The 22,436-nt window shown below is 39.2% G+C and overlaps 3 protein-coding genes and 1 long non-coding RNA gene across 11 annotated transcripts in view; 1 reads left to right on the top strand and 3 right to left on the bottom strand.

Annotated features, from left to right (window-relative positions):
• Positions 1-27: 27 nt before the first annotated feature.
• Positions 28-2,561, bottom strand: LOC123983712. Its single transcript, XR_006828264.1, has 3 exons — positions 2,143-2,561; positions 1,895-1,948; positions 28-1,814 (listed from the first exon to the last, which is right to left on the bottom strand). It is a non-coding gene; the product is annotated as an uncharacterized LOC123983712 (long non-coding RNA).
• Positions 2,562-4,323: 1,762 nt separating this feature from the next.
• On the top strand, positions 4,324-18,989 carry herc4 (HECT and RLD domain containing E3 ubiquitin protein ligase 4). Of its 7 annotated transcripts, none has more exons than XM_046070157.1 (24): positions 4,324-4,488; positions 5,576-5,846; positions 5,926-6,085; positions 7,921-7,997; positions 8,096-8,317; positions 8,396-8,487; positions 10,305-10,435; positions 10,625-10,779; positions 11,257-11,333; positions 11,706-11,830; positions 12,015-12,074; positions 12,750-12,861; positions 13,596-13,785; positions 13,901-14,073; positions 14,182-14,301; positions 14,393-14,491; positions 14,646-14,813; positions 15,412-15,555; positions 15,971-16,137; positions 16,347-16,413; positions 16,518-16,600; positions 17,065-17,248; positions 17,439-17,541; positions 17,666-18,989. In XM_046070157.1, the coding sequence occupies exons 2-24, from the start codon at positions 5,621-5,623 to the stop codon at positions 17,872-17,874; spliced, it is 3,144 nt and encodes a 1,047-aa protein (XP_045926113.1). In that variant the 5' UTR covers positions 4,324-4,488; positions 5,576-5,620; the 3' UTR covers positions 17,875-18,989. The 7 variants fall into 7 exon arrangements, 6 of the variants coding, with proteins under 6 accessions (XP_045926113.1, XP_045926114.1, XP_045926116.1 ...); XM_046070158.1 differs by having other exon boundaries at positions 4,482-4,603; XM_046070160.1 differs by lacking the exon at positions 4,324-4,488 and adding an exon at positions 4,566-4,584.
• The window catches only part of LOC123983800, a 14,753-nt gene continuing 9,648 nt past the window's right edge, over positions 17,332-22,436 (bottom strand). For both annotated transcript variants that reach the window (XM_046070162.1, XM_046070163.1), the window contains exons 10-11: positions 17,618-17,790; positions 17,332-17,514 (exon numbers count right to left, since the gene is read on the bottom strand). In XM_046070162.1, coding sequence (XP_045926118.1) covers positions 17,751-17,790 — 40 coding nt within the window. In that variant the 3' untranslated portion in view covers positions 17,332-17,514; positions 17,618-17,750. The remainder of the gene's footprint in view (positions 17,515-17,617; positions 17,791-22,436) is intronic.
• On the bottom strand, positions 19,004-20,403 carry LOC123983801 (cytochrome c oxidase subunit 5B, mitochondrial). Its single transcript, XM_046070165.1, has 4 exons — positions 20,224-20,403; positions 19,498-19,568; positions 19,326-19,425; positions 19,004-19,244 (listed from the first exon to the last, which is right to left on the bottom strand). Exons 1-4 carry the CDS (start codon positions 20,321-20,323, stop codon positions 19,132-19,134), a joined length of 384 nt encoding a protein of 127 aa, XP_045926121.1. The 5' UTR covers positions 20,324-20,403; the 3' UTR covers positions 19,004-19,131.

Genomic DNA, 22,436 nt, shown 5'->3' with positions numbered 1-22,436 from the left:
AAAACAACATACTGCGTGTTGTGGATGACATTTTTTTTATTATGCTGTTAATCTTACAATCAAACAGTGTCTTTGGTGTTAATGGCTGGAACTGTGCCAGTGAATATTTGCACAAGACATAGCCTAGTTCTGTGAAACAAGACAGTACTTGATGATCTGACAGATACAGTGATACTGACAGTTTCTTTTCTTCCCCTTTCTCTCTCTTTAAACATGTTCTGCAGGATTATATGGGTGTACTTGTCAGTTGGAATTTGGGTGTATCCCCTTCTAGGGCACTTCAGCACTGTTGGTCTGGTGGTCTTCTTCTTTTTTAACATGTCAGTGGTGGCCTTGCTCTACGCGCTAGGGGACAAGCTCAACAGCCATTTCTGGAGTAAGAGACATTAAGTTTGCCACTGGAGACAAACAATGGATGACATGTTCATTTTTCTCTAATCTCTCTATCTTTGTCTGTCTACTGTAGGTAAGGACATGAACCAAAAGAGAGCAGAAGCAAAGTAATTCAGCCTCTCTTCCAAATACAAATGGTAAATGAATAATCCCTTGAAGCGAAACCGTAACTTTTGAAAGAACTAACACATTCTTTCTGTTACAAATGAAAATATGTATCAATATCAATAAAATGCACCATTGCTCAGGGGTTATGCCTGCTACAGCCTTTGTTGGTCCGGTATGACCATGACAGCAGCTTAATAATGTTAGCTAAAGTTAGCAAACCTCAGGTAAATACTATTGTATACTGCACACTACTGAGTCACTTTTCTGATTCTTATTGTGCTACTGTTACATTAGTTCAGCATTTTAGGTAAATGCTAAACTATTGTTTAGCAAACAGTAAACTACTAGTTTGCATTTAGCTCAAATCTAGCTGGTATTATTTCATAATCAATTGTGGCCTATTTAGCGAAGGAAGCTAAGCTAAGTTAAGGAAAAATGACCTTCTCTAACTTTAAAGGGATTTATTGCTATCTGTACTAAAACTGCCTGCAACAGCTGAATTGTGTAACATACCTAGAGATAATATAATGATAGAGATTTACAGTTTAACAAAGTGGTTTGTAACATTAAAAACAACTTGAATAAAACAAGCCTAATAAAGCAAACCACTGACAACAATATAAGCAATGCTCCTATCTCTATATTTTCATTTTAAGCATTTCCTGATTTAAAACATAGGCTGCATCAGATGTAAATGAAATAGTTTAGGTTTACAGTTTAACAAAGTGGTATGTAACATTGAAAATCACTTGAATAAAACAAGCCAAATAAAGCAAGTACCACTAACAACAATACAGGGAGTGCTCCTATTTCTGCATTTTCATTTTCTGCATTTCCTCATTAAAAAAGAAGCAGGTGTTGAAAGTAAAATCAGAGGCTCTTTTCTGCACATATTCACATATTTCAAATTATACAGTTCGGCAATAAATTAAGCAATCAGGATCCGTCATCAAAATGATCCATATTAAGCACCAGTGACAGGTTATTCCTTCTTCATTACCAGTGTTGTGTTTAACCTGAATAAAGTGCATATTTTCCATTAATCATGGAACATCTGGGTGGGGGGGGCAAGAAGCACTTGACTTGTGGTAATCCAATCACAATGCTGAAGAGCCTTTATGTCATCCCAAATCTATCAATATAACCGGGAACAGATGTGTTTGCTCATTAATTAATGTAAGTAGGCTGGGAAATTAGCTACCATGCAAGTCTCTGTAGCCTTTAAGATGGTGGAGATAGTTTGGGTCTGCATCCACCAATCCAACTGAAAGGATCTTGGCCAATAAATGGACATCTTCTTCACTCAGATCCTTCTGTCGAAGAGATGAGTGTAAAATAATTAATTCCAATTATTACAAATAAACAGAGAATTTACTTTTGGATAATTACTCACCATCTTGTTGTTGGCAGATGATTCAGGTATCTGTATTTTTTGAGGTTTATTTCCCTGTCAAAGATAATTATAATTTCAGAAAATCAAACTTTATTTCCTGGTCACTTCCTCTAGCAGCTGCAGTACAGTTTATGTATGCTTCTGTCCTTTAAATGTTAATTTATGTCTTATTGTTTGTCCAATATACATTAAAAACAGACTATCTTCCATCAAAAGAAAACAGTAAGGTTTTGTAAAGGTTTACTCACCTCTTTGAGTCCTTTTGAAAAGCACATGATGACGAAGAGAAGGCCAACAACGATCTGAGCATGTTAAAAGAAAACACCAGTCAATAGCCCATGTCACAGTCCTCAGTAGACAAAAACTTTGATTAGTTGACATTGATGCTTACTCACAGCAAAAAAAATGTAATAATGTTTAAGAGGTTTTTACTTACTCCCAGCAACTGCAACATGTTTATTTCTCTTGGTATTATCCTGCATGTGTGCTGATTTATAACTTTCTGGGAGTAAAATAAGTGACACATCAGATCATAGTGCCTAAGTCACAAGGGAAGAAACACCCATGAAGATCCAGCAGTACAGGTTTCACTGCATTTCAAGGAGCACCTTTTCTTACTCCTGAAAGATGTTATTCATCAGACAAATGTGTTGTTACGCAAATGTCAGTGTAAAATGGGCGGTTGTTTTGGAAAGAGGTCTATATTTACATTTCTGTGTTAAAGCAGTTTCCAGTTTAGATTATATCTCTCTGTCACCTGCAAATAACAATAAAAGATAAAAGCTACAACTGGCTCATGGTTTATGGTTTCACATTTAAATGCACATTGAGAAACACAAGTTAAGATTAACCACTGCCTGTCCATTTTAAGTCCATTTACATCTGATATACTTATTGCTGTGGTTGGCAAAAACCAGGTTCTGACCAATAGCAAGAATACAATAAGGCAATCATGTATGGGGTTAACAAGTTTATGTAGCGCTACCAAGGGCTAGACTCTGTGATATGCAATATAAAACCAAAAGTGTTGTGATAGATTTCTTTTACTAATTTATTCATAAAATCAACACCACTAAAGCCCTTTGTATGGTGGTGGTCCACTCAAATTTTAATGTCAAATGTTATGAATCACCAGGGGTTTACCAGTACATTTACTCATATGCAGTACTTAATTACAGTTTTGAGGTACTTACCTGAGTACTTTTATTTTTTGTCATGTTAAACTTTTGCTCCACTAGAGTGAATAATGTACTTTGACCTAAGTAAATGATGAGAATCCGTTTTTTTATCACTTTTTTTTTTATCACCCACCAGAGGGGGGCAAAGATGTTTTTATTGTTGTCCTGTATATCATCAAAGACATCCCCGTCCAGATATTCTTTGTTAGTATAGTTGGCCTCAAATGTGAGTAAATGTAAACACTGTCATATGATTTACTTGGTCTTTTTTCATAAACATAAATATGAGTGCATTGGTTATTATAAATGTGTAATTCCACCAGAGGGAGCCAAATGTCTCAAAGACCACATTTATGGCCTCTTACTCATGTTGCCTAATATGGTTTGTTCAGGGCAAATAAGGTCCAGCAGATAAGTTCCAGATCCTTCCAGTAGACACATACTTGCATAAAGTGAGCAAAATAGAATAAAACGCTTTATAGTATAATATCAATGTTGTAATCGATGGGGTATTTTGCATAACATTAATCAAATTAATGAATTTTAGTGTTCTTTATAGTAGCCAATATTTTTAAACTTTATAGACATCTAGGTGTTTTTATATAGGTTGTAGTTTTTTCCCCCCCATTCTTTTTGAAACCTGTAGCATAGTTCTTCATATTGTTTTGTATTTATTTCGTAGGCATTTATATTTGATGTATTTTAATTAGAGATGGTAAAGATAATGTAAACACTGAGAACCTTACCAAGTTTATGTATGTACAACTATGGTAGTTACGTCGTCTCTCGCACTTTCACTTTAACCTTTCCTTTTAGTTACACCCAGCTATAGGCCTATACATGCAACGTGGATACACGATGTGTAGGATGTACTTTCGCATATTTACAGAAATTGTGTGTGTGTGTGTGTGTGTGTGTGTGTGTGATTGTGTGTGTGTGTGTGTGTGTGTGTGTGTGTGTGTGTGTGTTTGGGGTGGCGTGAGTGTTTTCTTCTGCATACAGTGTGTGTACATATATAGCTGCAGGGAGACGCATGGGCGCGTGCGTCCCATCTAGAACACCGTGGATGCGTCGCGACGTTTCTTCACCTCCATAAAGTAAAGTGCACGTAAAAGCAGTATTACTTCCGGTTAAATGAGCGTGCCTTCAGATTAAAGGTTACTACACATACACTTACGGTACATTTAGTAAGTAACATGTTCAGATCATCCTGGCAGTACTCTTACAGGCTGACAGTACAGTACTCATCTCAGTGCCTAGTGAAACTAGAATGCTCGCATTTTGTATGCTACTACAAAACAGGTTTTATTTCTAAAAGAAAAACCGGACATTCACGGTGTAGTACGGCTAAGGTGACGGGTTTCTTCGCTGTAACTTGGATCAGTTGTTGACAGATCACTGGAGTGGAGGGATTGGGTAATTTAGATTATTTTTTTTTACAACTAAATACCGAAAATGTGCTGTTATGTCAGCATTTAACGGACCAGCTAGCGAGAAAAACACTGAAAGACAGTAAGATTTGGAGGGTTTGGTAAGATTTGCTATTCGGCTGAGTAACTGCAGGTTGTAACGTTACGTTCACTTGTTAACTGCTTTCGCAAAACGTAAAGGGATAATCTTAAAATATCTTTTAGTTTCTATAAGTTACTTCAGTCACCTTACTAAATTAACTCTTAGCTAACGTTAACTAGTTACATTACGTTATGTTCTGACTAAGGAGAGCTTGCTAACATTACAGCACCTTTACAGAAAGACTCGCGTTAAGCTAACGTTATATTAATGCTCCCACGTGTCAAACGCTTTAACTATAAAATACTTCCATAAATCGTCAATCGTCATTGCTGACTGTACTATTACGTTAAGTAATGCCAAATTAATACGGTTAAGCCATGACTGCTTGAAAATGAAACGGTGAAGGAACGAGAGGCATGCTGTTAGTTGGTTAGTAAACGTCAGCTGTCTTTATCAGTCACAACAACTTCCGTTTTATTATTATTATTATTCTTGTACATCTCAGAAGAAACAAGGCACTTATTAGTTTTATGATAGCGCCATTAGGTTGAGCTCCTATGTGTGTGTTCAATGTGGTTAAAAACAAATATTAGAAATTCATGTATTCGGGTTTAGACGTGTGTTTTAATTTGGAATTCCAGACGCCCAAAACGGAAGTCGCGTTATTTTGATGATTTCAGCTAACGGATCCCATCTACCCCGTTAATTTTATTGCATCTTAGTTGGCTAATCTGTTTACATGTTACCTGGCCAGCTACGAGTGCAGTGTAATTGTATTAGGTTATACATATAATCATATCTGAAATACTGCACTAAGCTAATCACATATGCGCCTATTACATGAAGTAACGTTAACATTATTTAGCCATAACGTTGTCTGGCTACCTTGCTAGGTGATACCAGCCGAAGTGTATTCTGCAACCACAGCTATGGATAACTGAATGTGCTATGTAAGGTTATATTAGCAGTGGTGTCTCTCTCGTTTTCACAGAGACGGGGATCCTGCTGGCCTCTATAGCCAAAGGGGAGAGCTACAATGCTGTGCTGGGGAAATGCCTCCTACGGACAGTTAGGCTTGGGTGGGATTGATGAAGAGATTGTGGTTGAGCCACGAAAATGTGAGTTCTTTCACGGGAAGCAAGTGTGTGATGTGGGGTGTGGCCACAGACACACAGCCTTTGTGCTGGAGGATGGGACAGTGTACACCTGTGGCTGTAATGACCTAGGGCAGCTGGGACATGAGAAGTCCAGAAAGAAACCAGGTTAGTGACTTACATTTTTTTAAAATTTTGTTTTATGATAACACTTAACACATTAACATTTCTCTTTGTATCATATCAGAACAGGTTGTGGCTCTGGATGCACAGATCATAGTGGCGGTGTCATGTGGAGAGTCCCATACAGTCGCCCTGAATGACAAAGGGCAGCTCTTCTCATGGGGTCTCGGCTCAGATGGGCAGTTGGGCCTAAATAACTTTGAAGAATGTGTTCGTGTGCCTAGGTAAATTCAGCAGTATTTACTGATTTGCATGAAGCCTTTTTTGTTTATCACAATCGGGTTTATTGCCTAGTAGGTAAACACATACGCAGACTTTGCTTTGGTATTTTGTTTGAAGGTATTATTGGAGCAAAACAACTGAGCACCTGTGACAGTGGAATTTGTAGTTATAGAAAATAGTGGCACATTTGAAGTTCATTTGAAATCACAGAAAAAAATACTTTAAGAGTTGTATACTCTTTTTTTTTTTTACATTAAAAACATTTTTTTAACAGTTACACCATCTGAAATCTTCATTGCAGGAGCACAAATCCTATTCTACAAATCTCAGAAACTCGTTTGTACACTCAAAATTTTGCTACAATTGCTGCCGTGAATATGATGCGAAACACTTTCACACACAACAGCATCAAAAAATGTAAAGGGACTGACAAAATGTGCACTTCCGCAAATCAGTATGTCAATTCATGCAATAAGAGTCCATATTAAAGTGTGTATTGAAGCGCAGTAATTAGAGGTTTTCTGTATGTCAGAATCAAAATCCTGGTTGGAGATTAGTTTTTTGTTACTCAGGACTATCTAAAGTTACAGGTTTTATGTGCTGTTTCTTTGAACAGCAGTTTTTGCCCTCACATCATACATATTACTCAGCATAAAATCTCAATAAAACTTCTGCATGTCCTTTTTGCAAGTGGAAGTTTTTCTTTTTCACTGGCTAACACTGTGCACACAAGACAGCTGTCAGGAGAGTAGTTCCACTAAAATGTTTCCTCAGTTTAAATTGTAAAAATCGGTATGAAGCTTTCGACACCTAGGATCAACGAACAATTACCTCACTCATGAATACTTGGTTTTAGTGGGTCTGCGTAACCCAGAGACGCTTTAGCAGCAAAAAGCGGATCTGGAAGTAACCTCAACAAAAACATAGACATACAACCAGAGCCACACAAAAGACATCCTCCATGCTTGACTCAAACTGTTAACTCATAGTCCTTCAGAATGAAGTTTCCCATTACTCAACACGCTGATAAGCAGTAAATCCATTAAATTCAGTGCCTCTTGTTGTTATTTTCTGAGTTATTGTAGCTGTCATATTGTCTCAAGGCTTTTCTCATGTGGGTGTGGTGTCATCTAAGCTGGGATGGAAAAGTGATGGATGCAGACAGGTTTAAGCAGTTGTAGTTATTGACTTGTGTATCCGCTATAAAAATATCCAAGAATCTTTTTTTGTGAGAAAATATTCTAAATGTGTGCAACTCTCATTGCATGAGGTTACATACTGATTTGCTGATATGCAAACATTGTCCATGACTTCACCTTTTTTTTCAGGTGTGTGTGAAATGCTCTTTCGTGACTAAGCCAAATTTTCTTCAAAGCATGACGCATTTTCTGTGGGCTTGGGATAACGGCCAATGTTTCGGGGGTTCCGGTGTAGCCAGCGTATATCCAGACTTTTTCTTCAGTGCTAAACTTAATTCTGGGGTTTCGAGATTAATTAAAAGCTAAATCATTGTTTGACAATAGCTGATGGGGTCTGAGATTGCATTTGAGCCATTGTGTTTTGTCTCTTTTGCTCTCCACACTTACTGTTTTTCTGCATGGATGGATAGATATTGTGCTTTCTTATTTAAAGATCCATCCATCCATCGTCAACTGCTTATCCTGCGCACATGGTCGCGGCTTATTTAAAGATGTGTTATTAAAATATCTAAATGTATCAGCATATGTTTATCTAAATATCAGAGTAACTTTCCCAACTTTGATGGGATTTATTTAAACATGATCATTTCTTTTAAAAAAACAAACTATTAATTTTTTTCTCCCTTTAAAAATGCCAGAAACATCAAGAGTTTGTCAGATGTACAAATTGCTCAGGTAGCCTGTGGGTATTGGCACTCCCATGCACTTTCAAGAGGTGAGGATGGTTTGTACCCACATTATGCACATTTATTCAGTCAGTTTATTTTTTCCGCATTTTAAAATATTCCATGTTATGTCTACTTCGTTGTACAGGGGGCCAAGTCTTCTCTTGGGGCCAGAATCGATATGGACAACTTGGGATAGGAATAAATGGACAGAGCATTTCCACACCCCAAATCATTCAGTCTCTGCAGGGTATTCCTTTCGCTCAGATATCAGCAGGTGGCGCTCACAGCTTTGCCCTCACTCTCTCAGGAGCGGTGTTTGGTTGGGGGCGCAACAAGTTTGGTCAGCTGGGTCTCAATGACAGCAATGGTGGGTGGTCAAAACCCTAAACAACTTGTGAGCGTTCAAGCCCTCAACTCAGACTAATTGTCACCATGTCTTTTTCAGATCGGTCTTTCCCAGCCCAGTTGAAGTCTCTTAGATCGCAGAGAGTGATTTACATCTCCTGTGGAGAAGATCACACAGCAGCACTGACCAAGTTAAGTTATATACTTTTTTGTTATTTGATAAATCCTCAGTGTTATGTGTGGATTAGCATTTGACTTGAATCAAAGTGATCTGTGATTAGTGGTGGTGAATTAATTAAAGCCTTTACTGTTGTGTTTTGACCATCGTTCTGATTTATATTTAATCAGCCAGGTTAATTTCTGTGCTATTGGGTCACAAGGACCTCACTTAACATAAACCTTGCAATTAGGGCTGCACGATTAATCTAATCGCAATTGCGATGTCGTCATGAGCAATTACAGAACCGCAAAAAGTGTGTGATTTAATAAAAAGGTGTGTGTGACACTCGATTGTCTGTGTGAGCTGCGCTAAACGTTCAAAACATAGTCGGACTCGTTGCCGGTGCTACGGTCTCTCTGAGACGGGGACAGAGAGACGTCGGCAGCAGCTGAAGACAGAAGAAAACTGGGAGAAGATAAGGAAGGTTTGGGTTTGGCTCGCTGGCCATTTAATGTTAGCTGTATTGGTGCCTTTTGTTGTTAAACATTCTGTTGTTCAACTTTTCACAGAGCCGACATTCTTGTCAGTCACTTTTCGTCCACTGACCAATCACAGCCTGGATGGGGTGGGACAAGTTTGACTTGCTCCAGCAAATCATTAAATGTTGAACAATATGATTATTGACAAGTTAGGAGACCAATGTAGAGCCTTTTGCTTGCACAAGGATTAAATTTCAAAAAACAACCTACAAAAATGAAACAGCTATAACTGGTTTTAATACTGAACAAGTTGGGGAAAAAGTATAGTATTATATGAAATTCTAATTAATGTAGTATTTGATATATTGTTGTCATACTTAACAGTAAACTATTAACTAACTATTATACTCTTTATTTAATACATTCATGTACAGTTCCTCCTCCAGGTTGTGGATAGAGACTCTGCATTAGACAGACATTGAGCCGGTGCCAGTGTGCCAATATTTGCTGCTTCTAGCCGCCTCCTCCGTAGAGCAACACACTCCCCTTGTTCTGTTTTACATATGTTTTACTTGTTATTGTTATAAATATTGTTTATTGTTTAACTTTGTTCAAGTGGAGAAATACACATTTCAAAATGTCAGTATTTCGCATATTCCTTGAGCAAGTAGACTTATAGTACCATTTGTTCCATTATAATCGAATCGCAATTGCATATCACAATATTGTCCACAATAATTGCAATATAACTTTTTCTCTAAATCGTGCTGCCTTACTTGCAATGGAGTCTTCGGGGCTTTGCAAATTCAACCTTTGAGGCTATTCTGACAAACAGTTATAGTTTCACTAAGAGATTTAAACCAGTAATACGGAAGTGAAGATTAAGACAAAAAAATGAAGGTAGGTAAATGTCTAGTCAGTTGTATTGTTAAACTTTGTATGGCCTAATTATGCCAAGTGCAGTAGTAAATCTTGAGCCAAGAAGTAGCCCTTCAATATCTAATCACTTTTAAGGTAATTGATATTTTACATATTATTAAGTATTGATATTTTACATATTATTATTATTATTATTATTATCAATCTGTAGGTAATCATTTTAACATCCAGCTAATCTCTTTCAAATGACTCATATCAACAATCCAGAGTGTTACAAAAACTAAAAAACTCCTTAAATATATCCTGTGACGGAGCTGGCTGTTAATTAATATATTTTTAAATAAAATAAGCTGGATTGAAATCACTAGTATTACGCTAGAATGATTTCTTTCCCAGTCTGCCCCAGTCCTGTGTACTGTTGTGTCTGCTAACACCTTGAAGTACTCTTATTCTTGGGAAGGACAGATTAACTGGTTTTGCTGATTTTACAGGAAGGGGGTGTGTTTACATTTGGAGCAGGAGGATACGGACAACTTGGACATAACTCTACAAACCATGAAATCAACCCTAGGAAAGTGTTTGAGCTCATGGGAAATGTAGTTACGCAGATCTCATGTGGAAGGTAAAATTTACAATTCTTTCAATTAATAATAAAATGTTTACACGTTTTACCTAGGACATGGAATACGTACATTTGTTTTTGTGTATTGACGTCAATGTGCATACTGTAATGTTAGATAATCCGTGTAAAAGGTATTTAAAAATGTCATAAAACAACAAAAACATGCTCAAATTACTCTGGAATTATAAGGCAGCACACGTTGGCTTTCACACCCTCCTCTGGAAAGATGGACTCATTTGGGCTTGGCGGTAACGGGCAGCTTGGTACTCGCTCCACTTACAACAGGAAAAGCCCCGCCCCTGTCAAAGGCCCCTGGGTAGCCTCCACTGAAATAGTGGATACAGGTGAGACACAGTAAATAAAGCTGTATTGAGTACTAGGAACTGATGTTACAATTAGATTATTAAGCTCTCATGGCAGAAAAACAGCAGCTCACTGGAGTTGTTTTTTTCCATCTGATGATTTTATTCCTGGTTAAGTTCCTTTGGCTTGCTAGATGTTGACTTCATCAACCACTCATTTAGTTCAGCTCTCTAACATGACAGGTAACGTAACATCTGCACAGAAACCAAACAGACTGGTGAACCAAAACTATGAGCTGAAAGCTGGAAAAAGCTACAGGGTTGGTTGTTGATTCTCAGTGGAATCTGGAGTACTAACACTTTCACATTGCTGTAAATCATTTGATATCATTGTTTATTTTAAAAAAATATTACTTGATGGAGCTTTAAGAGGACGTGTTGTACTTCTACTTTATATATACATAGGTTACTCCAACCTCTTAATTTATCCATTCTTGCTTTCATCATATTACGTTGCAGACTCGGGGCAGGGATGTTGGGTCAAGAGGATTTATGCTGGAGGAGACCAGAGCTTTGCTCACTATTGCACTGCCAATGTAAGTTTTTATTAATAAAGGGCCTGTAGAGGATTTTTGGTAAATTGCAAGAATTGTATTTCTTAAAAAGTAGTAAAATGATTTGTAATCCCCTGATTTGGTGACAAAAAGGTGCTTTGATTGGACCATGGGAAATTAAAGAGGCTGTATCACATGATCCTGCACAGCCAATACATGTTGGTCTGTTTAATGTGTATAAAAACTTTTTTTGTACTACACTGAAGTAGTATGTTTTTTTTTGCAAGATCGTGTTCTTTCTCTGGTATGATCTTTAGGTGGTTAAACCATGGTTAAAGTGAATACCACATAGATGTTTCATATTTAAAACCTTTCTGTGCTTTGCCCTCTCCCTAACTTCATTTATTCTTCTAGAACCTCCAGAACATAGATGACACAAGGCTACAAGATCCCCACAGAAAGATTTGCACCTTGAATGAGGACATCATACAAAAATGGTTGAACCACACACCAGGAAGAGTCCCACTGGAAGTCTCAAAGTAAAGTCCTCTCTTTCCAAGAACCTTTTTCTGACCACATGTTATTAGTGTTATTGCTGGTTTTAGTTCATTGTAGACATATTTTTACATTTGGACAAGCTGTCATGATTAAACAAGTTATTCTTGGAGATATACTTGTGTAAAGAATTCACACTAATTACTTGGCTTTTTGTGATTCCTTTAGTGAGATTGACCTCGTGTTCTCCACAGCAAGCTGCCTCAATGGATCTTTTCTGTCAAAGAGGTAATCACACTTTATTTTCATCTACAGTCTTGTACAAAGTCTTAATTCATTATAATAAATCCAAGACATTTTCTTAACGGATTTGATCCTTCTTATTCACAAACTATTTATAGCTGCTATATCAAAATTGAGAAATCTTTACCACTTGTTAGTAACCTAGAAGTATCAGACCTACTCCCAGGTTTATCCTCTTAGCAAGTCATTGCGTTCTGATAGTTAATACCTATCTCATATATCAACTGACCTTAATCGGTTTTTATTGTTTTTTTAAGGGTGATTTAGCATCACCTGCCTATACAAAATCAAAGATGGATCATATGTTGCACTCAGTGTGTATTCTGTGTTCTAGCAATTTTACAAAAAGCTGGGAGAGGGCTGCTGCCAGGTTCATAAGTTACTTATTACAATCTTCACATTCTAATACAATCCAGTACAATAGCCCTGCGGTGCATCCAGTCACTTGAAGCTTTAATGTTCAATTTTTGTTGACACTGTCGGAGAGATGTTGATTCAGCTGGTTTAATGGCTTGGAGCTGTAGTCAGTGGTAGTCTGATTTAATTGGATTGTATTAAGGTAGTTTCTAATGATCAATCCCCCTCTTTCTTGTGGGGGGTGGCTTGACTTTGCTACCTCCCTATACAGCCTCATATTAACAATCTGTTTCTTTTACACAGTCATCCAGATCATTACAGTACCAGCAGCAAATGTTCAGGGGTGGATATGAACGCGGCTCGCCTCCTGTTTCACAGAGTGATCCATCAAGATCACCCTGACATCGCTCAGCAGGTCAGCGGTCACAGAAAATCCTGTTGGAACTCCATATCCATGTATTATGTTGCTGTTTCCTCAAAATCTCTTCAACAGTCTGGCAGAACTGAACTCACTTTATCTTGTCTTGTTTTGCTTTTGTAAGATGCTCATATAATTTTAATTTAGAGCCTGGAAGGATTTAGTTTAGATTTGGATATAGTGTATAACTGTAGTCCTATAGAGTAGTAAACAATTTTTTTTTTTTCTTATAAAACACCATACATTGCAGTCATCTTAAAACTGTATAAAAATAGAATACTTATAATAAACAATAAATCAGGCAATCTGACATTAATGTTGCACATGTCCTTGCTGCAAATGAGCGCATGGAATGACTTTTAGTAGCCACTTTATGAGCTCACCTTGTCTGACATCTTCAGTAACACTAGAGGCTCTAATATTGTTTCAGAGACAAGTAGTGCTCAGTCAATCTATTCAGCCTAGAGTGCTGTCATTTGAAAAAAATAATGTAATTTTGCAGATTAAAAGAAACTTTAAACTCGTGTTTTTTTAGGATCTCTCCTCATGTTGGGACCCTGGATATTTAAGTCCATTATTCCCCTCCTTATGACACTCCTGATAACTGTCCTCAATTACACATTATTACTGTGTCAGCTTTAATTGATCTGTCTCAAAACAATTATTCTCATCAATCAGGGATTATTACATTAATAATAACAGACCTATACACTTTCTTCTGTCTCCCTCAGATTGCTGCCAGTCTGGAGAAGAACCTAATTCCCAGACTAGGTAACTCTCCTCCAGACGTCGAAGCCCTGAGACTCTACCTCACTCTTCCAGAATGCCCTCTCTTCAGTGACCGAAATAATTATGTGACCATCACTATCCCATTTGCCAAATCACTCATTAGCCTGAAAGAGGCTCCACTGAAGGTGCTAGGTAGAAAACATATTATTTTTTTATGCTTTATTCCACACGACGCAACAATTTCTCTTGACGATATTTGTTTTTTTTACCTTTTTTCACAAAATGTTTGGTCTTGTATTTGTATTAGGAAACTGGTGGTCTACATTTGAGCCCCCAGTCTTCCAGCGGCTGGTTGAGTTGTACAAGGAAGTGGTGGTGTACCTGCTTCAGATGCACAAGGTTGGCATTCCTTCAGTAGAGCAGAGAATTTTCACCTGTTTCCTGGACACGTCCCTCCGGCTCCTGGAAATCCTGCACACGGTAAGGAATGAAAATGTGTTACAACCACTGTCACACGTCAGATTCACACAGCACATCATACTGTACCTTAAAAAACTGTAGTTAACATCAGCGTTCCTGTCACTGCAGGTGAATGAGAGAGCAGGACACATAATTCAGTACGACAAATTCTACATCCACGAGTTGGATGACCTGATAGACATCAGAAATGACTACGTCACATGGATTCAGAGGCAGATGTACCCAATGGTGAGTCTACTGTTGTATAGTTCCACGTTATTACATTTGTCTTTGTTTAGGCATGGATATGAACCTTTTGTTTATACCTCTGTGTCGACAGGGTCAGGATGGTGTGGTGACTCTGTGCAGGTATCCCTTTGTATTTGACGCCCAAGCCAAGACAACGCTGCTTCAAACGGATGCTGTCATACAGATGCAGGTAATGTAGGAAATCATCAATGTCGCCTCCATTCAATTGGAAGCATCTTATTCTAGCACTGTCAGATGATTTTGGGACTATACCAACTGCGCTCTTGTATCTTTTGAAACGTATAGATGTGTCATCATTCAGCCTTCCCTTGTTATGTTGACAGATGGCAGTGGATCAAGCACAGATGCAAAACTTCAGCTCCATGTTCCTGCCGGCAGTGGAATCGGTCAACCCGTGCCTCATTCTCATCGTTAGGAGGGAAAATATTGTTGGAGACACCATGGAAGTCCTCAGGAAGTCCAAAAATGTTGACTACAAGAAACCACTCAAGGTAAAACCTGCCATAATTATTATGTTTATACTAACAATGGATCAAACCAATGACTGACGTGTATGTAAAAGGTGTTGCTCAAAGTGAGGAACCCACAGAAAATTACTCTGTGACCCTGCTGTTCCCCTCAGCTCTACATAGCGTTTTAGTGTCTTTCAGCTTGTTTTAGTTTACGGCCCAAGACTTGTTTACCCCTTTCGGTCTGTTATAGTTCAGTCTCGCTGCAGCAGGCAGCTGTTACCAGCTAAATGGCTTAACTATCTGCCCGGAGAGACACACATTACCCTCAAGAGTTGTTGGAAACCAAAACAGAGCTAAAAAGAGAGTAATTACTGACTCACATTCACCAGGTGGACACAAACACGACTTGTTTGCTAACAAGTTCGCCATATCAACTTTATGAGGTGATAATATGTCAGTCATGTGTCTTAACTAATGCACTGTCTGTCGTGGATAGATGGGTCGGTTCATCAATTATTATGTAGCTTCAGTTGTTCTACTAAAATGCATACAGTATAGTCACAAATCTGTGGTCCCTTTTTAGATTATGAGACAGAAGGCCATGGCGTTGTTCTAATGTTTGCATCATTCATGGCAGGTGATCTTCGTGGGAGAGGAGGCAGTCGATGCAGGAGGCGTGAGAAAGGAATTCTTCCTCCTGATCATGAAAGAGCTGCTGGATCCCAAATATGGGATGTTTCGTTACTACGAGGAGTCCAGGCTCATCTGGTTTTCAAACAAGGCACTTACTGCATATATCACCTTTTGTATGCTCACGCTGCTGAAATGTCACTGGCTATATTTAAGTGCTCTCTAAAACACTCTCAATAATGGGGAATGCTGAAGTGGTTGTATTACTAGTTGGTACATGTAATGCCATCTCTTGTTTACAGTAAACAAGGTCTGAATCTAAATCCTATTAAAAACCTTAATACGGGATTTTTCCCATCCTTGTAGATTATTCATAGTTTTATCATATTATCAGGTTTTTGTTGGTACTTTATAATCTGTGCAAGGCCAGTGTGTTTATGATAAATAATTGAAGGGATGCATACATTCTTTATACGTGCCTAGTTGTGTTTGCTTGTAGATAAATTAATATATGAGACACATTGAGTCTGCCATTTCTGATGATTATCAATCATTGTCTCTTGCAGACCTTTGAGGACATTGACTTGTTCAACCTCATCGGGATCATCTGTGGCCTGGCGATCTACAATCTCACCATAGTGGAGCTCAACTTCCCGGTGGCCCTTTACAAGAAGCTTCTGAAGAGGAAGCCAACACTAGATGACCTGAAAGAGCTAATGCCAGATGTGGGAAGGTCAGATCAAGGAACAGTCACCTGAGGTTCCCATTTAACATGTTTACGAATGTCAGTTTGCCATGGTATTTTCTTAGCTGCATCTAAAATTGAATCGTTTAATGTACAAGTTATTTGACCACACAGAGTGTTAAATGAACGATGTGTTCAACAAATGTCTATTTAATAATATTGTAAAATATGTCTATTTCTGTCTCCACATATACTAGGAGTCTGCAGCAGTTACTGGACTACACAGAAGACGACCTTGAGGAAACCTTCTGCTTGAACTTCACAGTAAGAGGATTGTCAAACAAAAGTCTCTGTGGCACATGAAGTGTTAAATAAATGTTTGTAATAGCTGGGGGAAAAATCTAAACACTATATTTTTTTTTTTTTAGATCATGGAGGAAAACTATGGTGCCACCGAGGTCTTGGAACTAGTACCTCATGGTGAAGACATCAATGTCAACAAATCAAACAGGTAAAATGCTCTTGGCCATCCTGTTAACCAACAGCAGATGTTAATTAAAGGAACTGTTTGGAATTTTTGAAGATTGGCTTATTCGCTTTCCTGCCGAGAGTTAGACAATAAGATCAATACTACTTTCATGCCCGTACGTTAAATATGTAGCTGGACCCAGCAGCCAGTTACCTTAGCTTAGAAATGGCTAGCACGGCTGTGTCCAAAGGTAATAAGATCTACCTGCCACCTGTAGAGCTCACCATTCAAAAAATTCTGTTTTCTTAATCAGTTCTGTGTAAAAACTATGTTTTTAGAAATCTGGACATTACCCAAAATGTCAAACTATTCAGGTAAGTGTTTAGTGAAGTGTCTTTGCTTACATGTTCTGAACCTTTTAACCAGGTTCAACCTGAAAATCTGAGGTTCAAAGTCAGCTTCTTTATTATCTTACTTTTATATTAATTCCTTTTTTCTTCCTCTAGGCAGGACTTTGTCAGTGCATATGTAGACTACGTTTTCAACACATCAGTGGCCCCGCTGTTTGAGTGCTTCTATGCAGGCTTCCACAAGGTGTGCGGGGGAAAAGTTCTAGATCTGTTCCAGCCGAATGAACTGCAAGCCATGGTCATTGGCAACACCAACTACGACTGGACGGAGCTTCAAAAGGTATCGTTACAAACAGTATTTCAATGTTGTGTCATCTCACCAACTTGTTTTTTAGGGTTTTGTATAAAAACCGCATCACAGAACATGATGACAAAATTTTATATTTATAACTAGATACAACATATCCATTCTTACCTTTATAATAACAGTAAAAGAAACAACAAAAATAACTTTTGTATCCACGCTTCAGAGTACTGAATACAAAGGGGATTACTGGACGGACCATCCCACCATCAGGCTCTTCTGGGAAGTGTTCCATGATCTTCCTTTAGAGAAGAAAAAACAGTTTCTGTGTAAGTGCTGCCCACTATGCGTGACTTGTTTAAAAAATATCAGTAGCTGTTGTTTTGGCAAGCTGAATTCACTCACGTTTTATGTCCAGCTGGGAAAGTGAAACAATATCTCTTGTCTCTACAGTGTTCCTCACAGGAAGCGACCGCATACCCATCTTGGGCATGAAAAGCCTGAAGCTGGTGATCCAGCCCACCGGTGGAGGGGAGCATTACTTACCTGTGGCCCACACTTGCTTCAACCTGCTGGACCTGCCCAAGTACACGAGTCGAGAAACGCTCCGTGAGAAGCTTCTACAGGCTATAGATCACAATCAAGGCTTTAATCTTGCCTGATAGTACACAGAAATGCAGAGAACAGACTATTGGTTGCAACTACATTCCCAAATGTTTTGCTTCATGGACTTGAATCCTGCTGGGTGGAAATAGGAGGAGGCAACATGCCACTAGAAATGATTAAGAGTTGGATGTCTAGATTTTCACTATAATCTTGACTTTGTTTTTCCAGCTTTTTTCCATGCCCTCATAGTATTTGATGCCCAATTACAATTCCATTCACATTTGATATTGCTCTTGTGGATATGCTTTTATTCATGTTTGGAAATGACAAGTATGATGAAGCAAACTACTGGTATATACACCACAGGGCATGCATACAGCAACATAAACACCTGTAAAATATAATGAAATGCAGTAGCACTACCTTTCTGAAGCTTCTAATGTAACATAATAGTGAGATGCGTCTGTCTTATGTCTGTAATGATGGAAGGATTTACCAGATACACTGATAATATAGAGAGTTAAAATATAATCCAAACACTGTGGTCTCAAACTGACCAGATTTAAATAAACCTCTCTGACAGGGTCTTAATAAAAGTGTAACATGTTAAGCTCCATTGTGGTAGTACTTGCTGCGTGGCTACTGCAGTGACTCATGGTGTATTTTACAGGGGTTAATGATCCTCTTTGCATTGACAGTTCAAACCCAGACAATGTAAACTAACCTGCTTTATGTTTGAGATAGGTTCTGTTGTAACATTTGATTTAAAGCAGTGTGAAGTGTTTGAGTGGATTTTCTTGGCTGTACGCTTTAAAACAGTCCACAAATAGAAACAAAATACAGCTACTGAAATAAATGTGAGTTACTTTGGGGATAAAATACTGTCCTATTGTCTTATGCATTTTTTAAGTGCTACCTTCAGGATCACTGGCAACACCTCGCATTTGGAAATTACAGCTAAAAGTAATTTTAACATGATTTGTTGTTTTAGATGCACAACTTCAAAACATGTTCAAATAGCCCTCTTCAAGTGTACGCTCCAGCCTGTTGACCAAGCCACAATTTTGCTCTGCTGTGGCATGCAAACATGATCACTTAAATTCAATCATTTCATGTGTTTCATTGTATACCGTTGATCCATGTGCTCATTAAAAAACACTTAACACTTCAATCAAGACAGCTCAGTTCAGGTTTACATTTTAATGATAAACTGTACATGTTAAATGATATGCACACATCACAGTATATGACCTTTAAGGAGGCAAATGTGGATGTCTGTGTTGTCCTGTTTGCACAGAGCTTGTGTTATAGTTTCAATGGGGCAGCTCATGGTGGACTAGCTGATAGTGGGAACCACAGGAAGGACAGCGCTGGGCACCTCCCTCATGAAGCCAGAACCACACAATAGCAGTGTTGTCTTCTTCACCTGCAAAGAATCACAGTATGGTTAACCTGGTTTGTAATGTACACATTCATACAGACCACTGGACTCTTTAACTAAACTTACAAAGACAGCCCACCAGCCTCTTGGTTCCAATGCATGGCACAATGTGAGGGTCCTCCTTGGTGCCAGCATACTCCTTGGGCTTCAGAATACTGTAGGGATCCTGTAATGTGAATTTGAATAAAGTAAGTGCATGTAAGGCTTAAGCTCTATAAATGTGTATATTGTAGCCTACCTTTCCGTGTTTGAGGGCCTGCAGGGCGCGTCGCTCCAGCCCAGTGGCCTGTTCTTCATCTGTTGGTATTCCTGAAGCATGACATGGCAGAAGTTTTCATTAAAACAAATTAAAAACCACCTTCAAAAGTCATCTGGCCAGGTTGTGCTGTATGCACATTACAGGGCTGTGAGTCTACTTGAATGGCAGTGAAACTGCACGTCGGCACTGGACGCCACCCACACCATATCAGGATACTGGCATCAAACCAACAGACGCCTGCTGAGGAGGTGGGTCTATGAAAGGGCCTGTCCACGAGTTAAAGTCCAAATGACCTTCATTATTTTATTCTAATGTTGTTAGTCACATTTAGGCGCAAGACAGGAACATGTCAGTGGCACACAGCAATATCAGCGCATAAAGTGACCACAAACACATTTCATTAATGCGAATACATAACGTTACTACGTGTCAACTTTATTATTAATCCTCTCTGCATAACAACACACCAGTGTTTGATAGCTAACATCACATTACAGACGTCGTTTATGATATAACTTTAGCCTGTAAATGAAGCCACCAAACTGCGCAATAAAGTCATAAATATCGCATTAATACTACCAGCGCAGCTCTCCCAAATCCTAACGATACATGTGTAACCGATGACAGCTGCTGTTTATCGTAACGTTACTCTGCAGGCCTGTCTCACGGTGTGAAGTCTTCGTGTCGGCGGTCACAGACTCTTACCTTTCACTGTGGCCATGGCTCGATGTAGCGGTCTGGACACCACATTGCTCCTCAGCTGCAGTGTTGTTGTATAAGCTCGAAGAAGAAGACGTCCCGCCATTCTGCTCTCACTTTCAGGTACAGACAGCAACCTGACACAACTGTGTCCGTTGGACTGAAATGACCCCGGACAGCCGGCTGAGTGACAGGTGGTCGGACCAATTAGAGCAGGGCCGTGCCTGCACTAACCAACGAAATTGAGCAGAGGAGGCACGAGGGACAGGTGGTGTACTGCTATAACGCAGGCAGACAAATGATTTCTTAAAATATAAATTGGCCGTGATATTTAATTTGAAACCTAAATTTTTAGAGAACAACTTCTGTAATTCTTTTTTCTTGATACAGAGTACTTTGGTAAACTCTCCACTGCCGGACACGCCTATGGGGTAAATACCAAGGGAAAGAAGTTAGAGTTAACAAAAAGTGCAATCAATACAAGATAATTGTATACGGGATAGAAGAAGAAGAGCACAGGAAGTGCATGTTAGGTGTTACGAGTTAGAGGAAGTGTTCTCAGAAGAGATGAGATTTCAAGAGCTTCTTGAAGTCAGAGAGGGTTCAAAATCTTACTGAAATAAAAGTACAGAAGTAGCCTATAGTATCAAAACGGATACATTATAGACTTGTATGTTGTAAATGGTTCAAGAGGATATAACAACGAGACATATTGCATATTATATTGCGTATCACCAGACACGTTTTGTAGGACTTTGGTATCCTTTGGATCCTCACGTTGTAGCGTAAAGCCGTCCTCTGACTGCTGTGATTGACACTGCTACTCTCCTGGAGGCGGTGTAGTATACCTGCTTTCTAAAGGTTTTGATAGTAACAAGAAAATAATGAATCAGCTGTAGGAGGGGTAGGCTACTGGTATGGGCTGCGATAGAAGAATTAAATAATTAAGCAGCTATAGGACATAAAGACATTGACCGTGCCAGCTGTCCCAGCTGTTTGTTGAAGAGTAGAAAGAGTGTAAAAAGACTGGGTCCCGCTGTATTACTCAGGCTGCACTACAGCGTCTATTCACAGGCGGCATCTAGTGACCAAAACCTGCACCTGCAGCTGCTGAGTTATTTGTACAATGATCCTAAAGCTCCCTCACTGATTAAACCTTATTTCAATAAAGTTCAACAATTTTTATGTTTCAAAATCTGTCTGTCGGTAAAATATAACTCCACCACCAAAATTCAAAACAGCCTGAGCGTGCTCCCTGGTGACGTCACGTTTGCAGGAGCTAAAAGCCCGATGAGAGCAGATGATCCTCGCCGGGTGCGGTGGCGCGCGCCTGTAATCCAAGCTACCGGGAGGCTGAGGCTGGCGGACCGTTTGAGCTCAGGAGCTCTGAGCTGCAGCGGACTATGCCGATCGGGTGTCCGCACTAAGTTCGGTATCGATATGGTGCTCCTGGGGGAGCCCGGGACCACCAGGTCGTCTAAGGAGGGGTGCACCGGCCCAGGTCGGAAACGGAGCAGGTCAAAGCCCCCGTGCCGCTCAGTAGTGGGATCGCGCCTGTGAATAGACGCTGTAGTGCAGCCTGAGTAATACAGCGGGACCCAGTCTTTTTACACTCTTCCCACTCTTCAACAATCAGCTGGGACAACACGCACAGTCAACTACAAGCTCTTTATGTCCTATAGCTGCTTCATTATCTTCTTGTTTCCGTCACAAAGCAGCTGTGTTTGTTTGGCCTGCACCGCCTCCTCCTGGAGGAGAGGAGCAATGACCATCAATCACAGCAGCAGAAACTACCAGCGTTTCTGTGGAAAGAATAAACTGTATTCCTCTTTAGGTAATGTGCACCAACTGTTACACCTTTCACCATTCTTACTTAGTAAAAATGTATTTATTAAAGGTATTGGTGTCAAATATAAATAATAGACAATCTTCAAATAAATATAAAGCAGCTTTTTACAAGCAGATATTCAACTACATGACATTTAAGAATCAAAAGACTTAGATGAGAATGTCCCATAAGAATGAAGAGGAAATGTTTGAACATCTCAGTGTGCCACAAAGATAAATTTAAACATCTCGACACAAACTAGAACTCTGTAGGAGGATATCTGAGACAACATTTCAAATAGGAGACCTCTAACAGTTCACAGGTTAGGTGGAGGTTTCTCTGCAGCTAGCCTCATTAACAAGGCCCGGGTCCCCCACTGACACTGTCCCCT

The sequence above is a fragment of the Micropterus dolomieu genome, linkage group LG15 (genome assembly GCF_021292245.1).
Source record: "Micropterus dolomieu isolate WLL.071019.BEF.003 ecotype Adirondacks linkage group LG15, ASM2129224v1, whole genome shotgun sequence".
Classification (NCBI taxonomy): Eukaryota; Metazoa; Chordata; class Actinopteri; order Centrarchiformes; family Centrarchidae; genus Micropterus; species Micropterus dolomieu.
Note: the sequence above shows the minus strand (reverse complement) of the source record. Positions and strands in the feature narration are given on the sequence as shown.

What these genes read in the sequence shown, in the direction of transcription:
- LOC123983801 (XM_046070165.1), bottom strand. Translation starts at nt 20,323, where the DNA reads ATGGCGGGACGTCTTCTTCTTCGAGCTTATACAACAACACTGCAGCTG. An exon ending in AGCCATGGCCACAGTGAAAG is followed by an intron (nt 19,569 to 20,223) that starts GTAAGAGTCTGT and finishes GTCATGCTTCAG; the next exon opens with GAATACCAACAGATGAAGAA. An exon ending in AGGCCCTCAAACACGGAAAG is followed by an intron (nt 19,426 to 19,497) that starts GTAGGCTACAAT and finishes TTCACATTACAG; the next exon opens with GATCCCTACAGTATTCTGAA.
- herc4 (XM_046070157.1), top strand. Translation starts at nt 5,621, where the DNA reads ATGCTGTGCTGGGGAAATGCCTCCTACGGACAGTTAGGCTTGGGTGGG. An exon ending in ACGCAGATCTCATGTGGAAG is followed by an intron (nt 10,436 to 10,624) that starts GTAAAATTTACA and finishes TGGAATTATAAG; the next exon opens with GCAGCACACGTTGGCTTTCA. An exon ending in AATGTCAACAAATCAAACAG is followed by an intron (nt 16,601 to 17,064) that starts GTAAAATGCTCT and finishes TTCTTCCTCTAG; the next exon opens with GCAGGACTTTGTCAGTGCAT.